An 18,259-nucleotide genomic window follows, 5' to 3' on the forward strand; every position below is an offset into this window, starting at 1 on the left:
CAAAAACTTTTTGACATAGCTTTAGCAACATGAGAGCAGAAGCTCAAACACTGGATAATTTCTCTTAGAATCACAGAGTTGGAAGAAACCACAAGGGACATCCAGTCCTGCCATGCAGGAACAGAGAATCAAAGCACACCTGACAGATGGCCATCCAGCCTTTGTTTAAAAACCTCCAAAGTAGGATACTCCACCTCTCTCTGAGGGAGTGTGTTCCACTGTTGAACAGCTCTTACTGTCAGAAAGGTCTTCCTAATGTTAAGGTGGAATCTGTTTTCCTGTAGTTTGCACCCATTGCTCCATGTCCTATTCTCTGGAGCAGCAGAAAACAAGCATGCTCCACCCTCAACATGACATCCCTTCACATATTTCAACAGGGCTATCATATCACCTCTTAACCTTCTTTTCTCCAGACTAAACATCCCCAGCTCCCTAAGTTTTTCCTCACAAGGCATAGTTTCCAGATCCTTCACCATTTTGGTTACCCTTCTCTGGACACACTTCAGCTTGTCAACATCCTTTTTGAACTCTGGTGCCCAGAACTGGACACAATATTCCAGATAAGGCCAAAGCAGAGTAGAGTGGCACTATTACTTCCCTTGATCTAGACTCTATACTTCTATTGATGCAGTCTAGAATCACATTGGCCTTTTTTGCTGCTGCATCACACTGTTAACCCATGTTGAACTTGCAGTCTACTAGGACTCGTGTTCAACTCGTAGACTACTAGGACTGCTTCTTGTCTAAAGCAGACTCTCTCTCTGCTCACAATGACACAGAAGGGACACATTAGCTCCATTTCATCTGTACTTAGGCCCAACCTTGCCATAATCTGATGCAATCCAAATATATTGGTTTACAACACATCTGGAGGGCAACAAGCTGGGAGATACTGAGACAAATGGCCATTGCGCAGGGATGTATCCCTAATTTGATATAAAAGCTGGTATTCATATTTGCTTATTTTCCTCCCCCTGTTGTGCAATTAGGATGTAAGCTTGTAGACACAATTTCTGTTGAACATTTTATGTTTTGCACAATGCCTAAAGTTTTAAAGTACTTATTATTATCTTTAAGACACTTATAGAATACAGGTGGATTTTGACTTGGATCGCATACACTCCATCTTTGCAGCAAAGATATCTGAGGAGGATGGGGTCATTTAACAATATAAAATTTCTTTTACAAAAATGGTAGCATGTGTCCCATAAAAATATGAATTATTGAGATAGCAGAGTAATTAAAATGAAGTTAATTCCATTCCTCTCTTCTACTTCCCCTGCCTTGCCTTGTTAATTACTTGGTTTTAGATATTTTCAATTACATCTCTTAAGTAGAACTGGAGCTTTCCCTAGAGGCAAAAGAACACTTGCTCCCGCTGTGGAATACATGCTAGATATGAGCTTGTGTCGATATTGCTTTCTTGATTTCCCTCTGGGTTCCATCTGAGCAGCCCATCATGTTATTCCACCCACAAGCATTTGACATTAGTTCCTCTTCTTTCCAGTGTCACCACCCATTCTCCCAGCCACAAATTTCCAGCCAAATTCCTCTCACCATCTTCTTCTAGAACCTCCCACACAGATACACACAACTCCAGAACTTGGACTAACAAAATGCAATCCTCCCATTAAGGAAGAACCATACCAGACTCCTGGTGGGGGACTCTGAGGTGCTGCTGAAACTGGAACGATTCATGTAAGCCAGTGAAGTGCCATAGCGCAGAGTCTCATAAATGGGGTCCACCTTTCCGCTGGTCCCTGCTGGAAAAGGGAAGACCATTCAGAGCTGGATCCTCTAACATGAGGATGAAACATAGGATCTGCCTTACATTGGGTCATGTTTGTGCGTATGTGTATGCATGTGTGCCTTCAGGTCACCTGTCGATTTACAGCAAGTCCATTAATTTCATAGGGTTTTCTCAAGCAAAGAATACTCAGAAGTGGCTTTTTGTCAGTTCCTTCCTCTGAAATATAGCCTACAGCACCTGGTATTTGTTGGGTTTTTCTCATCCAAGTAATAAACATGGTTGGCCCTGCTTAGCTTCCAAGATCAGATGGGATCTGGTACCATCAGGATATTTAGGCCATGCTGGGCTGTAGGAATTGAGAAAATAGCATCAGTTAGAAGGACCAGGGAAGAGGTAAGATAGGCAGACCCTCCTCTGCTTCAAAGGCTAGAGATCTGTTGGCAATCAAAGAAGACAACTAGGGTCTGCATTGACTCTCTTCCCTCCATACCACCCTGAACAATCCCAGTTCCATCTAATTTCAGAAACTAAGTAAAGCTGGGTCTGGTTTTTATTTTGGATGGAAAACCACCATGCAATACCAGGGTCTCTAGAAAGACCTGGGAAATAATTCTGCCTGAAATTCTGGAGTACCACTGCTGCCAGTCAAGAATTGAGACTACTGTTCTAGATTGGCCAATGGTCTGATCTGATATAAGGGAAGGGAGCTTCGTATTTTCAAAGACTGTGGTGTAACACTTTGAGCACCATAATAAACTATTGGACTGCAACTCCCAGCACTATCTAGCCTGTTTAGTTATGAGGGATGATGGGAGCTTCAGTCCAATGACTGAGTCATATATTTCCTGTTCCTGAGCTGGATTCCCTCTGGCCTGACTTCCACAAGCCCTGTAACATGGTTTTCAATGTGCGGTGGAGGCCTTCCTGCACTATAAAATAAATTATTTATTATATCAGTATTTCAGAATAGTCCACATGTAAAATCATTTGTGGCTCAAAGTTTTATTTACTGCAACAAGAAAGTTGGTTTGTGAAATTACTCATGGAAAGAGAAAGAAGATTTCCACCTGTCAGTTTTCTATCTGTTCCCATTTTCAAGCAACATCCACAACCTTGTTTCACAATTAACTGGAACAACCTGACAGTCGAATTTTCTCTATGTTCAGGTAAGCTTAAAAACATTAAACCCCTCTCCTTCCCTGGCACTGGTGTTTTTCCCACCCAAGATCAAGCCACCTCGATTGCATTTTGTAGAGAGGCGGGATAATAATAATAATAATAATAATAATAATAATAATTATTATTATTATTATTATTATTATTATTACTATTATTCAGCAGGGATATAGTTCATAACTGTACAATAGTTGCTTGGAAAATCTATTTCCTCTGCAGCTACTGTAGATACAGCTGCACTGAGAAAGAACATGGGAGTCCAAGATGTATGTGTGTGTGTGTGTAGATAATGTCATAGTCCCTATTCATAAAAAATAAATGAATCCCAAGACTTTGACCCTTCATGCCCTGGCTCCACTACACTACTTCTGGGACTCAAAAGACCAGTGGTCTTTACGATGTCTGATCTACTCTCCAGAATGTCTTCATGTCCACCATAATCCACCATCCCATGGCAGACTGCTCCACTCTTACCTGCAGGAGGAGACTCCTTCGGGGGGGTTGAAGCAGTGGCAGTGGTAGCACTGGTGGTAGTGGTGGTGGTAGTGGTGGTGACTGGCTGTGGCTGTGGATCATGCAGCAGCATAGGGGAGCTGAGATTACGTCGGAAAGATGTTGCTTGCTGAGGAAGAAAAGTGAGAAGAAGAACACAGGTGATTCACTTCAGAAGGTGGGAGCTCCAGAGTGTGTCCCCTCTTCCCTTCCATATAGGAGAGGAACCTGGCAGTACAGGAGGGGTAGCACTTCTGTCTTTTCTATGCCAGTTACTAAAAACCACTTTTTACATACCTCTCTTATGAATTTAACAGCCCACGTAAACTGTGAATTCAGTAACACTCTGCCAATCAGCCTCCAGAAATTAGGATTCCTACTTTCCTCCTTTCCTAAAAGTAAATCTGCAGATCTCCCCAATGTTACATTGTTCGTGCAAGTAGTGGCAGTATATTACAGTGATTAGAGTTTTAGAGTAGGAATAACAAGTCCTAGGTTTAACACAACACTCAGTTTTGAGGTCATTGGGTAATCCTAAATCAGCCACTGTCTCTCATCTTAATCTACCTCTCAAGGTTGTTGTGAGCCTAAAAAGAGAGAGAGAATGCTGCCTTCATCTTCTTGTAGAAGGTATAATTATATAAATAAAATGAACTCTCAAATGTACATGAAAGCTATGAAAAAATTGCCTATCCAAAGTAGCTGTATGCAACTTCACTGTTCCATATGCCACATTCACATGTAAGTGTTATGTAAATGAACAGAATGATGTGAATAAAATCATTTTGTGGACTATTTTGCCCTCCTGTCAGGAAAGCAAGCTAGGAGGAGAACAGCTTTGTGAGATGTCTCAACCTAGATTTACGTAAGTAAACTGAAACAAGCCAGTTTGCTCAAGAAAACCTGGTTTATGATCCTGGGTTGTTTGAGTAGACTTAATCATAAACACAGGTTCAAATATCCCACAGAGCTCTTCCTTTCCTGATTGGTTGCCCACTTGGTTGAAGAGAGGAGCAAAGCAGGAGCTGTGCACACAAGCATCTGGTTCCTTCAACTTGTAGTTTATTAAGCTAGGATTCCTGGCATATTGTTATTTATTGATGAGGCCATGTAGAATAGTGTGAAGACACTGCAGTGTTTCTCTCTTCAGCAAGGTTTAGTCAGAAATACATAAGCTGTATGTCATCTGTTCCTTTTCCAGCAGCCACTAGTCTGTAATAGGATTATTCAGCCACTTACTGCCTTTCCTGGGCACTGCTGATGAGAAACTTCTTCTGAACACCACAAATGCACACTAACTTTGCATGTCTTGCATCGCAGGCCTTGCTTTGAGTTTCCTATGAAGTAACAAAAGAAATGCATAAGGTAGCTATAACACATTGTGCAAAGTTAGTTTTGGGGTGTATTGGTCTGTGGGCACATGTATGTATATAGTATTTTGCAAGGTGGGGAGACAGCTTCCAAAAGAAGAGGGAAAATAGATCAGCACATATGAAAGGAATAGAATGTTCTGTTATACCAATATTCCCCAACCTGGTGCCTTCGAGATACACTGGAATACAACTCCCATTATCCCCCTTCTAATGGGTGCTGTAGTCCAGCACATGTAAAATGCATAAGCTTTGGGAAGGATATGTTAACTACAGAAATCCATCTGTGTCACATTTCCAATTATCCCATGCAATGAGATATTTCAGGGACATTTTTTTACAGGGTCAATTTCTTCATGAGAACTGGAGTCTTGAGATGTTTTTAAAACACACAGACACGCACACACAGAGCACAGGATAGTGGGCAGACATCTACAGACACAGGGCTCATTCCCAAGAGGTGAATCAATTCCCCCCAAATCAAGTTGTCTGGCCTTTAGCCCCCCTCCAGCTATTAAGATAACAGTTTTATACATTATACATTACTTTCAGCCACCATTTTTTTCTCACAAACAAGAACAGTTGAGACAAATATTGTGAGTTGTAGCTTAACAACATTTAACAACAACAAGAGGGCCACACTTGCTAGGGAGAGTCTACTGTAGAGTCCATTGTGAAGCAATTTGCCATAAAGCAGCCAGAGACAAAATTAAGAAACACCCAGGGCCAAAGCAGGATGCAAAGAAGCAGTGCTAAACCAACTCTGCAAAGAAAGCTTTTTTCTATACACAATTTGTGAAACCAATAGTCACAGTGTGTATTGATTTTATCCAAATTTGCACATGAGCATGGTTTTAAATTGTGTTAAATTAAGCTGTCTCGTTCTAACCTGTCCAATTATTCCATATGCTTTTAGTCTTTTATTCTATTTTTAACATTGTTTTAAATTAGTTAAACTGATACCATTGTACATCGCCAAAAGATTCTTTGACATAAAGCAGGATATAAATAATTGAATAAAATAAAATATGTGGAAGGAAAGGAAAGAGGGATGACATGTGTGTATACAGGCATGTATGTATTTTTATTTATTTATTTCTATGTCACCTTTCTCCCAGGAAGGGACTTACATATGTGCACACATATGTGCTAGCCAGAACGAGGGTGTTAAGACAGACCAAAGCAAAGAGGCTCTCCAAGTACTTACCTACAATAAGCTGATGGCAAATTTCACAAGGGTTGTGTTTCTTGAAGATGTGCTCCTGGAAGCTGTGGGTTTTCATGGGCTTGAGGGGTGCCAGAGACCTCTGAATTGCTCGGGGAGAGCGCTCTGCTTCGGTGGGCACCGGTGGGGGAGACGGGGGTGGCACAGAATCTGGGGGGCTAAGCAGCACATCTGTGGGCAGCTTGAACTCACTGTTGGAGCGCAAGAAAAAGTTCTCGACACTCTTGCTCCGTAGGATGGTTTTGAGTGAGAGAGAGCGCTTGAAACGCTGCAGCTGGAGAAGTGGGAAGAGAAAAGAGAAACAAAATAAAATGAAGGCACAACATCTGGAGCAATGTACTGCAGAGGCACAAATTTTGTCATTCATTTTCTGGAATTACAGGATCTTGTCCATTATGAGAACAGCAGCCACAGCTTCTGAAAACTGACATAAAATAAGCTCAAAATGCATTGCACAAATTCCTTAGCATTGTTTTTTTAAAAATGTTTAAGTTTCACCATGTAGATTAGCTAATTAGTCTTTATGTCATGCCTATATGTTCATGATATGCCTATGAGGTAGGCAGGTAAGAAATATCATGGCTTAGATGAAAATATGAGGTGGAGAGTTTTATCAGTCACTTGTTGTTTGTTGCTGTGTGCCTTCATGTTGTTTCCAACTTATGGCGACTTTAAGGCTATCAAAGTTTTCTTGGCAAGAGGTGTTCAGAGATCTGCTACTGCCTTCCTCTGAGGTGCAAAGCATGTGACTTGTTCAAATGGATTTCATGGCCAAGCTGGGAATCAAACCCCGGTCTCCAGAGTCATAGTCCAACACTCAAATGACTAAGCCATCCTTTATCAGTCACACAATGGTCAAATAGCCTAGCTAGTCAAGTACAGCTGTTTCTGCACTAAACTAATATCGGATGTTGGTAAAGGACTAGATGAGCATGTATAAACTGAAGCTTAATCCAGACAAGACAGCGATAACCCTTGTCAGTCAGAAAGCAGACCAGGGAATAGGGATTCATCCTGTGCTGGATGGGGTTACACTGTCCCTGAAATCTCAGGATTTCAGCTTGGCCCTGAACTCAGGACTGAGCCTGGATGCCAAGTTTCAGTGGTGACAGGAATGCATTTACATAATTAAAACTAGTATACCAGCTATAGCCACACCTTGAGAAGTCAGATCTGCCTATGGTTACTCGTGATTTGTTACATCCCATTTGGATTACTGTAGTGTGCTCTACGTGGGACTTTGGAAACTATTAGGAAACTTCAGCAGATTTAAAGTGCTGCAGGCAGGCTGTTGACTGAGGCTGGTTACAGGGGTCATGCACACAGACACCCGCCAGTTGAAACAACTTCATTGGGTCCAGGCTAGATGGTTGGACTTTCTTGGAAGTTGTGCAAAGAAGGGATCTTATTTAGATTGTACCAGCCCTATGATATTAACATGTAGTAAAAGCATAGTAGTAAAGCCTAGGAGGTTCAGTGAGTTGGTGTGACAGTTGCACAATGTAAGAATGCATGGCCATCCTATCACACCTGTACAATCCACCTCTGCATTTGGGCTATGCATGAAGAATTTAAGCTACAGAATCATTGAATAGGTCTGTTGGCCTGGAAGAAAAAAACAACTTTAATCCTGTTATGGAGGCTTCCAAATTAGATCAGGTGAGGTGGCAAAAGCAAAGCTGGAAGAGAAGTGGGTGCTGAAGCCTATGGGGGCATTTATCTACTCTCAAAGTCATCTTCCTCTGCTGCTTTCTCTTTCTGGAGTGGAAGCATATGTAGCCCCAAGACAGGAAAGGCACTTTATATTAATTCACTGCAAGGCAAACTTGCATGTTCTTTCCACCTGCTTCACTGGGATTGTAATAAAACAGGGAGACAGAGACAAGAAGGACCAATTAACCCCCTCAGGGCATCTAATGGGCCTGGAGGAAAGGAGACAGCTCAGTTCAACCACAACCCATTGCTTCTTGCTCTGCTGAAGAATGCCAGCCACAGATGTTACAATGTCTGTGCCTGCCAGGCTCTGGCATTGTAAAGGTTAGCCCTAGGCTCATTCTCTGCCCTTTATCATCATCTAGCTTCAGCAAGCTGTGACAGTTTAGCTCGCAAACTAACTCAGATTAGTCTACACTAGGGCTTCTCAAGCTATCTGATATGGCTGGTTGAAATCCCCCCCCATGTGCCAGGGACTGGTACCACATTTGTGTCCATTGGGTACAATGTTTTTTCCCTTTCCTTCAAACGCTCTAGAGATTCCCAGCCAATGGCTCAGAGACCACATTGCTTCAGGGGCCACCACTTTGAGTAGCACTGGTTTACACAACAGAGGGCCACTATACCAGTGGATTCTGTGACCAGCAAAAGAGCTCAAGATGATTATGTTTACAGCTCCTTTAGGGGAGTATGGGCAAATGAAAATCCCATAACTGGCCTTCTGCACCCAGCCATAGCGAGAATTAGGGTGGGGGATAGTGATCATTTTTAATATGGTCAAATCTATAATAGCATCCCATTAAGCAGCAAAGAATATTAGAAATGCTGAAGGGCAAAAGTCATGCATACCATCTGAAATGTTTTGGCTAAAATGTAGGATATAAATGAAATGATTGCAGGAATCCTGCATCAGAACATGTGGCACATAATGCTTTCTGCACTCAGGTCTGCTTCTGTTCTGGAAGGCAGCTTTAAAGGCAGGTTTGTCACTGGAGAGAAAGGAAAACAGTCTAATTCCTCTTCACCAGTGAAAGAACAGCAGCCAGGATGGGCTTTGCCATATTGCCTTTCCCTCTGTATGTTAGCAAATGGTCATGGAAGCACCCTGAGGCTTGAAAGCTGTCTGGATGGGAGCTGAACACTAAGTGAGGAACTAGTGACTAACTCCTTGAGCAATCTCCTCTCCTCAGAATATGTGTACAACCCTGAATTACATGTGCATATGTCACCAAGAGAACTCTAACCAGTGTGTGTGTGTGTGTGTTAAAGAAACCATCTTAAATTTACTGGGAGTAAGGCAATATTGCATTACAGATCTTGGGAGACTGCTCTTGGTAAGCTGGCAGTTCCAGATAACCCACAGAGCTAATGACGGATGATTTCCTGATAGCTGGAAATCTCCATCTAACTTTTCTAATGAGAAAAACAAAAACAAAACAAGCTTGGAAACTGACTCACCCACCTCCAAAATAAGAGGGCAGAAGTTGGTTATAGCTGGTGATTATGACATTAATGGAGAGGTGAATCTGCTCCAGCTTTCAATCTGAACTTTCATGGAGCTAAGGTGATGCATATGTGTGTTGAGTAATTTCTGACCTATGGTGACCTATCATGGGGTTTTCTTGGCAAGATTTATTCATAGTAGGTCTGCCATTGCCCTCCATGTAGCCTGAGAGAGTGTGACTTGACCAGGGTCACCCAGTTGTGGCTCAGCAGGAATTCAAACTCTGGTGTCCCAGAACTATATTCCCAAACTCAAGCTATCACAGTAGCTCTTTAAAATGATGCATCCTATCCCCAAGATACATTCAGCACTACGGACAGTTCAGGCTAAAGCTCAGAGCAGATTGAACATCCTTTAACATTGATGCTTGCCACCAGTTGCCACTGGCAGAAAGTTTGGAGGATTATAACCTCTAAATTTCCTCCAAACTCTTTCTGCCCATGGCAGCTGGTGGCACAATGTCAGAAGAAAGAATGGACTGCGATGACTGATTAGAAAGCTGTTTTGGTTGCTCCTAACAAGGAGTGCATTGCCTCTGCTAAATAAAACAAATACTACAAGGAAACCTAAGACTCATCCAAAGGAAACTAAATCGCACAGTGTCCCCTGGAGTTTCTCACTGCTTGAAGAGGCATGAGGAATATAAAAGCACTGAACCAAGAACTGGAGCAATTAACTACAAAATACAATTGCTAAGCACTCCTAATTATGAAAGAAGTTTGCAATCATCATGGTTAACATCATGTCCTTTTGATCCAGGCTACTATTAAGCTCATTTTATATATTGGGAATGGAAAGTGAGACCCAGCCTACATCTACACTGCAGAATTAATGCAGTGCTTTAACTTCCACGACTCAATGAGATCTGTAGTTTTTAAAACTTTTATTTATTTCAGTTCCACAAAGAACTAAATCATCAACAATAGCAAAATGTTCAAACAGGTTTAGGATATAAGTGATCAGGAAAACACATATAAGGAACACTTAGGGCAGTTCCATTATGGCAGTTATCTCAGTGGTGTTGTATGATTAGGATGAACACAAAAGTTCACTGGGGGAGCTTTTCATGATGGGGTTGGATTCAAGTAGAAATTGTCTCTCCATAAATCAACAGTTTCTGGTGGTGATAAATGTGAAGTAGTGGTAACGTAATAAGAGCTGGCTAGTTCTCATAAAAAGAGTGTGATTTCTTTTGTCCATTACAAGAACTGATAGTGTAGGAAAGTTTTTCAAATAACCATGTATTCCAAAGTCTAGTCTACTATTTTTCCAGAGTTTTCCTATCTTCCAGTGGGCAGCTATTTCATGTCTTGCAGCAGCCAGAAGGAAGGTGATAAGCTTTCTGTGTTTCAAAGCACTGTTTTCCTTGGCATACAAATGGAGTAACAAAAGCGCAGGACAAAATGGATGGCTTGTTTGGGAATAAATGAGATCTGGTTTATGACTGCCGTAAATGCATTGCATCAGTTGTTATTTTTACATCAATTACTCAGTGTAGTAATTGGGTTGTGAGGGATGGAAAAAGGAAAATGGGGAGGGTCAGGTAGCTGGGTGAGGATGGTGCGACGGAAGTAACTAATCTGGGAAGAGGGGAGAAGAGGCTATGATTCTTGTAACACAGGAAGTGTCCTTCAGTATTTTCCTCCCCACTTCAGAGCAGTGAGGCTGGAGCAGCTGGGAAGGGAAAGCATGTGTCTGGGGCACAGCAGGGAAACTGGTGGGAAAACTCAGAGAGACAGAGGCAAGAAAGCAAGCATACTAGACAGAGGAAATAAGGCAGCTGCCAAGGTGGCAGACCCCAGCAGTCAAAGGAAGGAGAAAAGTAAGAAAGGGGGAGAGTTTTATAGCAGAAGGAGAGAAAGAGGGGGGAAGAGAGACTAGAGAGCATATGGAAAGGAGAATAGGGTTAGAATGGGTAGAAAGGAGGAAAGGATGGTGTATCGTAGGTGAAGATGGGGAAAGCATGTGGGGAAGGCAAACATGACTGACCAAAGCAGGGAGATCAGATAAGCTGCCTAGATGGTGGATCTCAGCATTCATAATAAGTAGATAAGTGAGTGAAAGAAGAGTTTCAGCAAGGAGAGGAAAAGAAAAAGAAGTACAGAAATAGTGCTGTTCTGGTCAAATGCAGCTGAGGAAGGGTAATTTGGACTTCAAACCCAAGGCATGGCTTTTCTAGCTTAACATGGCCTTTGAGAGATGGAGGGTGTCTTTTCATTTCTTCTATTTCTATACACTTTCCAACCGCAATCCTCTTGGTCTCCATCCCCGGTGTGTAGTGGTGAAGATAATGCTCTTGCCATTTCCTCTAGTTCCTTGGGCACTAAGATATGAAGAGCTTTGCAAACGTTGATGAGAAGTAATTTAGTTGTTGCAATAATTGTTTTCTCTTTATGTGTGATAATCAGTTTGAATGAGAACTCCCATTTATACTTCACACCTGCCTGTTGTAAAAGCAGTGTAAAAGGCTGGAAGTCATGATAGTTTCAAATGGGGTGCTGACAGATCTGTGTATTCTACCTCTGAATGTTTAAGATCTAAATTAGGGCAAAGACCATTGATCCAGGTTAGGAAGAAGGGGAGCAGATTTCCTCATTCAAGCTGTTCAGCCACCCCCCTCAGGCAAATATTAAAGCATCACCCAATTTCTCCAGGTCCCTCACCTTACTTTGAACGATCTCGGTAATGTGTTCTAGTTGTTTAATTCTGGAATGTTGCAAGAAAGCCTTGTTTGAAAGCCGTGTTTGCAGTGGCTTCAGTGTTTTTTACCGTGTCGCTAATGTCACTTCAGTGTCAGAGAAGTAAGAGCTGTGAGTTTTGAGGTCACTGGCTCTAAAGCCACAGACTAGTGCTTCTGTAAATCCTGGACAAGGTTTTCATCTAGTTGCTCCAGAAGATCAGCAAATGATGTATCTGTTAGCTGTTGCTGCCCTTGCTTCCCTCCCTTAATGGTTTTGCCAGAACCTGGTGCCTTATCTGCTTCCTCCAGCAGCTGATAGTCCTCTAGCAGTTTTTGCCTCTTTTGCAAGGATGCTGAAGCCTGAAATGGGTTGCTCCATGAGGAGCCTGATGCCTTGCACAATTGCCTCCTAACCATGCACTTAATTCTTCATGTTATCCTCTATAAATTATGAAAGTCACCAGGGCTGTGCTAAGCTGCTCTAAATCACACCTGCCATCTTGGAAAGTTGGCCACCCCACCCGCCCCGTGATTTGTAGTTTTTAAGATACATTCAGCCTTCCATATCCACAGATTCTTTATCCAAGGACTCACCTATCCATGGCTTGAAAATATTCCAAAAATATATAAATTTTGAAGAACAAATATTGATTTTGCTATTTTATATAAGGTACACCATTTTACTATGCCACTGAACTTAGTGGGACTTGAACATCCATGGATTTTGGTATGCACAGGGGTCCTGGAACCAGCCCTCAGTGGCTACCAAGGGCCCACTATATTGTATTTAGTCTTTTCTGTCAGGGAGCTCCTGTGCCACAACTACAACTTCCAGAATTCCATAGGATGGAGGCATGACAGTCAAAGTGGTGTCAAGCTGCATTTAATTTTGCAGTGTGGCAGCAGGCCAAGGTAGAATATTATATCCCTGGACACACAAGAGGTTCATAGCAGATATGGCACTTGAACTCAGGTTCCAACTCTGATTTTCTCTCCAGAGACTAACAATTGCTACTTTCCCCTCTTTACCTTTTTTATTCTTCCCCCCAACCATGGTGAAGTATTGGGAGGAGAAAGGAATAAGACTAATGGCCCAGTATAGAAGAAGGGCAAAGTTAGCTGATTAATCATTGAAATGATTCAGAAAATCCTAGAATTATATGCATGTCTTTTGGAGGTATTTTAAGGGAAAGGATATTTTACAAAAGGAAAGGCAGCCATGTTGGCCACAAGAAGAAGAAGAAAATGCCATAATCTTTATTAGGGCAAAATCTTTCTTAGGACCTGGCTTAAGGTCAGAAATAGGATATAAGCTTTTTCAGTTTTTCATCATGCAGCTAGATGGTAAAGAAAGCAGTGAAGAGGGAGAGAAGCTTCAACACTTGAGTTTACATGTAGGTAGGAACTGCGTGATCCTCCAGGCACCGTTGAACTGCAAATTTTAGCAGCCCTAGGCAGAATAGCAAAGAGTAAAGACTACTGAGAGTTGCAGTCAAAATTCTGGAAGGCTGCCTGATTCAGCAGCTCATAGTCTTTGGATAGAGAGTAGAGAACATTCAGATAAAGTCCAGATAGGTACTGTGATGCTTTCTGGTTATATCTAGGACAGTCCCAACTGTTATTAGGGGAGGGGGACAGTAATGTCTCTTTCCCCCCATTTAGGTAAATATAAAATCAATATGTTAACTGCACCTCTTTCTAGCTTAAATGTAGAAAGCAATAGTGTTAATAAGAGGGAGCAAGCTTGTTTTTTGCTGCTCCAGAGATTAGGACCTGGAGCAATGGATGCAAGCTGCAGGAAAAGAGATTCCACCTCAACATTAGGAGGAACTTCCTGACAGTAAGGGCTGATCGACAGTGGAACAAACTCCCTCGGAGTGTAGTGGAGTCTCCTTCCTTAGAAGTCTTCAAGCGGAGGCTGGATGGCCATCTGTCGGAGATGCTTTGATCTGGATTTCCTGCATGGCAGGGGGTTGGACTGAATGGCCCCTGCGGTCTCTTCCAACTGTATGATTCTATGATACTAATATTTCATTTAGGAAAACATGAAGTCCAGATGTTACCTACACCTGTCTCCATCCTTAGATAATGAAACCTATAATATTTGATTCCTCCTTTAGGGCAATATATAATCCAGATGTTAGCTGTCTCTGTTTCTACCCCTAGGTGAAACACACAGATTCTCTGATGGATGGAAAGAAGAGGAAAGGAAATTAAAACCTTCCCCTGGGAAAGAGGAGAACTACCTCCCAGCTATACAGACAGTCCCATTTTGGTCCAGACTAGGATGCCAAGATGGCAGGTATGGCAGAAAACAGAATGGCTCTATATCTGTGCTCTTTTTAGCTCAAGACCATTTCCTAAGATTTTGAAAGAGGGTGAGAACTGCATACAGTACATTAAGTAAACAAGTGGCCAGCAGAAGAAGTATGAACACAAGAGAAAACCAGATTCCAGGGAGCTACTTTAGTTGCCAGCTGTCAGTGCCACAGCCGAGGTCTGCATTTAACCCTGGAATTATGGCTGAGTCAAACTGTTCTGATGCCTCAGAACAGTTTGACTCATTATTCTTTGCTTTCCTATCTTGGAGAGGAAATGAGGTAAACAGAAGGTGAAAGGGCAGAGCTCGGGACAGTTACTTTTTTGGATAAAAACTCTCAGAATCCACCAGCCAGCATGGCCACTTGGACATGTTGCTTGGAACGGGTTGTCTATTCGCGGTCTTGAGTTTCTTGAAGCCAACTCCATTCTCGATCCCTTTCAGTCTGGTTTCCGCCCAAGGCATTCTACAGAGACAGCTCTCACTAAGATCTCGAATGACCTTTTACAGGCCAAGGCTAATGGCCTTTACTCTGTTCTCATTCTTCTCGATCTGTCTGCAGCCTTTGACACTGTTGATCACTGTCTCCTAATTGACATACTATCTGACCTTGGGTTCTCAGACTCTGTTCTCGACTGGTTTAGATCTTACTTGTCTGGCAGATCTTTTGCAGTAGTTGCAGGGGGTCTGACTTCTCCTGTTCCCTTATCTGTTGGAGTTCCCCAGGGCTCTGTTCTGGGTCCCCTTCTGTTTTCTCTCTACACATTGTCCTTAGGAAAACTCATCAGCTCTTTTGGCTTTTCCTACCATCTGTATGCCGATGACACCCAGCTGTATCTTTCTGCCCCTGACCTTTCTCCAAGGCTTGAACAGCAAGTCTCGTCTTGCCTTACAGCTGTCTCACAGTGAATGCGCCATCGGCGTTTGAAGCTCAACATGTCCAAGACGGAGCTTCTTGTCTTTCCTCCTAAGCCCAACCTTCAACACTCCTTTTCTGTCTCTGTGGACAACATTTCTATTCAACCAGTCCAGCAAGCCCGCAGTCTTGGCTTTATCTTTGACTCTTCTCTGTCATGTATCCCTCAGATCCAGACCACAGCCAAGGCTTGTAGATTCTTTTTGTACAATATTGCCAAAATCCGACCATATCTCTCCGCCTCTACTGCCAAGATCCTGGTCCATGCCCTAGTGATCTCACGACTTGATTACTGTAATGTCCTCCTGGCTGGGCTTCCTTTTTCTCACCTCCGTCCTTTAATCTCTGTCCAGCATTCAGCTGCACGCATTATCATTTCCACCCACCGCTCTGACCACATCTCTCCTGTGTTGGCATCCCTTCACTGGCTCCCTCTCCCTTTCTGCATTCAGTATAAGCTCCTGCTGTCGACATTCAAAGCCCTCCATGGACTGGCCCCTCCTTACTTATCAGACCTTCTTTCTCCTCACCTTCCCACCAGGGCTCTCCGTTCTGGTAGTCAAGGGTTCCTGTCTCAGCCCAGGATTTCCTCTGCCCCATCCCGGATTCGCCCCTTTTCACTTGCTGCCCCTCACTCCTGGAACCTTCTTCCTCCACAAGCAAGAGCCATCACTTCATTAACCAGCTTCAAAACGGAGTTGAAAACCATCCTATTCAGAGAAGCCTTCCCAGGCATCGCATAATTGTCGCTTACTATCTGATGTTCTGTTGTTGGCTGTTTATCGATCCATTTCCTGTATTGCTATGTACTGTATATGCATTATCCTACCTGTGAGTATGTATTTTCCCTGGATAATGATTAACCTTCCATTTTGAAGCCAAGCCCTCCCTTCAGTCCATCTGCCTTGGTCCAGGCCTCGGAGGTTGAGAGGAACTGCTGGACCTCTTACCCTTTCCCGTCACCACTCCCTTCTGGGAGGGATAGAGTTCCTTTGTGTAGGGCTGATGGGAAGCCCTCCTTCCTTCTGTGTCATGTCTTTTTAGATTGTAAGCCTGAGGGCAGGGAACCGTCTAACTAAAAGGATTGCATGTACAGCGCTGTGTAAATTTACAGCGCTTCATAAATAAAGGTTAATAATAATAATAATAATGTTTCTTTTAGACTACAAGTCCCAGAATCTCCAGCATGGGCATTCTAGGAGTTGTAGTTCCCAAGAGATCCAGGCTCTGGATCCAGCTTTCCAAACTTGCTCTGGTCTGGAGCCGAGCCTTGCTTGGTCCAATCTCAGCCCTTTATGGCAAAAGTAGGATAAAATAGCATGTAAACATGATGTGGGGGCAAAGAAAGGAAGGGGACAAAGTGAAAGAAGAGAAGCGGAAGGTGTGAGAGCACTCAACAACATTTTATTTTTATTTATTTATTGGTGAGGGGCTGTATCAGCGGGAGACCCATCTGGCTCAGGCATCTGAGCTTAAAAGCTTTCAGCTTCACTTACTGCTGATGAGCAGCCAGGACCACTGGAGCGAGAGAGACACTGCCACGTTACTCCCTGACTTGGCTCACTAATGGAAGCTGTTTCATGCAGGCAATGGGTGGGTAGGAGACTCAGCAATGGTGTTCGAAGAAAGGTGGCTGAGATGCTCTCTAGGACTGGGCCCTGGTCCTTGGCCACGCATGGACTACAAAGCTCCTAGACTGGGGATGTACCACATTCTCTTGCTGAGCTTGGGAAAGCTACTTTTTTGGACCACAACTAACCATGCTCCTGGGAACTGTAGTGAAAAAGTATTTTTTCTAAAGCTCTACAACTATGTACCAAGTGCTACACAGGAAGGATTACATATCTAAATTAGACTGACAAGACAAAGGTTGAAGGAGAGGTGAGGAGGAGCAGTGGAGATGGCTGTTCGGCCACACTGCAGGGGTGTAGGCAAGGCAAGGTTTCCTACCCTTAAATGGATCTGACCATCTACAAATGTTTCAGTAGGTGTTCTTTGTTGTCCAACTAGATAATAAGCAACACCTGCTGAAATGCTCTCACCTTTGAAGGTACAGGATTCCTTTCTAGGTTTTGCTCTGGCAACCCTACTGGAAACATATTTTGGTTGGTACAAGGACAGAAAGAAGTTACAATATTGCATTTCCAACTTTTTATTTTCCTATGGCCTTGCTCCTCTATTTTGAGCAATAGCCTGCTGGCAGAAATATCACAGGTGAAAGTCTACATGGCATAGGAGTTCTGTTTAATAAATTTGTGTGTCCAAAAGCATTACAAACAGGAAACACGTGGAACAGGGTCAGTAACAAATATCAACATTACCATCAAAACAGCACTGCTAAATTTCAGGTTTTACATAATACCCACTGAGGAGACCTCTTAAGGTTGACATAGTTAGGGCCTCAGCTTGTCCGAATCCATCCATGTCTCCCTCCAATGTACAGCAGTGGCAGGGCCCACGCTTGTACTTGTTATACTGTATAGTGTTGAGAGAGAGGGATAGATTAAGATGTGCGGAGGCCCTAAACTATGCCAAATTTAAAAGACCTCATAGCATTACCCAAAAAAGGTGTGTGTATTATATAAAGCTTGAGAGTTCTTGTTTACAAATGGTTCCAGGTTAAAACCCCAAATGCAATACTCCCATGCATTGGCTTTTAAAGGAAGCCCTGGAATGCTCCCTGCTCAGGGAAGGCAGATTGAAATAGGCTATTTTGACAGGAAGAATGATCCAAAATACTCCGGACAGAAGGGAACTAAGACAGGTGTAACACTTTTCTGTAAATTTGCTTGCGCAAGAAGAGATACAAGTATGCAATACCACTGTGGTATAGGAGGAGTAGGTAGGTGGATTTGGTAGGAGGGCCAGAGTGGTGTAGTGCTTTGAGCATTGGACTATGACTCTGCAGACTAAGATTTAAATTCCTGCTCAGCCATGGAAACCCACTGGGTGACCTTCGGAAAGTCACACTCTCTTAGCCTCAGAGGAAGGCAAAGGAAAACCCACTGTGAACAAATCTTGCCAAGAAAATCCAGTGATAGATTTACCTGAGGATCACCGTAGGGTAGAAACAACTTGAAGTCACACGACCACAATTAGACTGAAAGCTCTTA

At 42.9% G+C, this 18,259-nt stretch overlaps 1 protein-coding gene across 1 annotated transcript in view; it reads right to left on the reverse strand.

Moving 5' to 3' along the window:
- The window catches only part of STAC2 (SH3 and cysteine rich domain 2), a 52,734-nt gene that overhangs the window by 18,337 nt on the left and 16,138 nt on the right, over window positions 1–18,259 (reverse strand). The window contains exons 2-5 of the mRNA XM_042471143.1: window positions 5,996–6,287; window positions 4,658–4,755; window positions 3,401–3,548; window positions 1,648–1,763 (exon numbers count right to left, since the gene is read on the reverse strand). Of these exons, the coding sequence (XP_042327077.1) occupies window positions 1,648–1,763; window positions 3,401–3,548; window positions 4,658–4,755; window positions 5,996–6,287 (654 nt within the window). The remainder of the gene's footprint in view (window positions 1–1,647; window positions 1,764–3,400; window positions 3,549–4,657; window positions 4,756–5,995; window positions 6,288–18,259) is intronic.

Source organism: Sceloporus undulatus, chromosome 6 (genome assembly GCF_019175285.1).
Source record: "Sceloporus undulatus isolate JIND9_A2432 ecotype Alabama chromosome 6, SceUnd_v1.1, whole genome shotgun sequence".
Lineage (NCBI taxonomy): Eukaryota > Metazoa > Chordata > Lepidosauria > Squamata > Phrynosomatidae > Sceloporus > Sceloporus undulatus.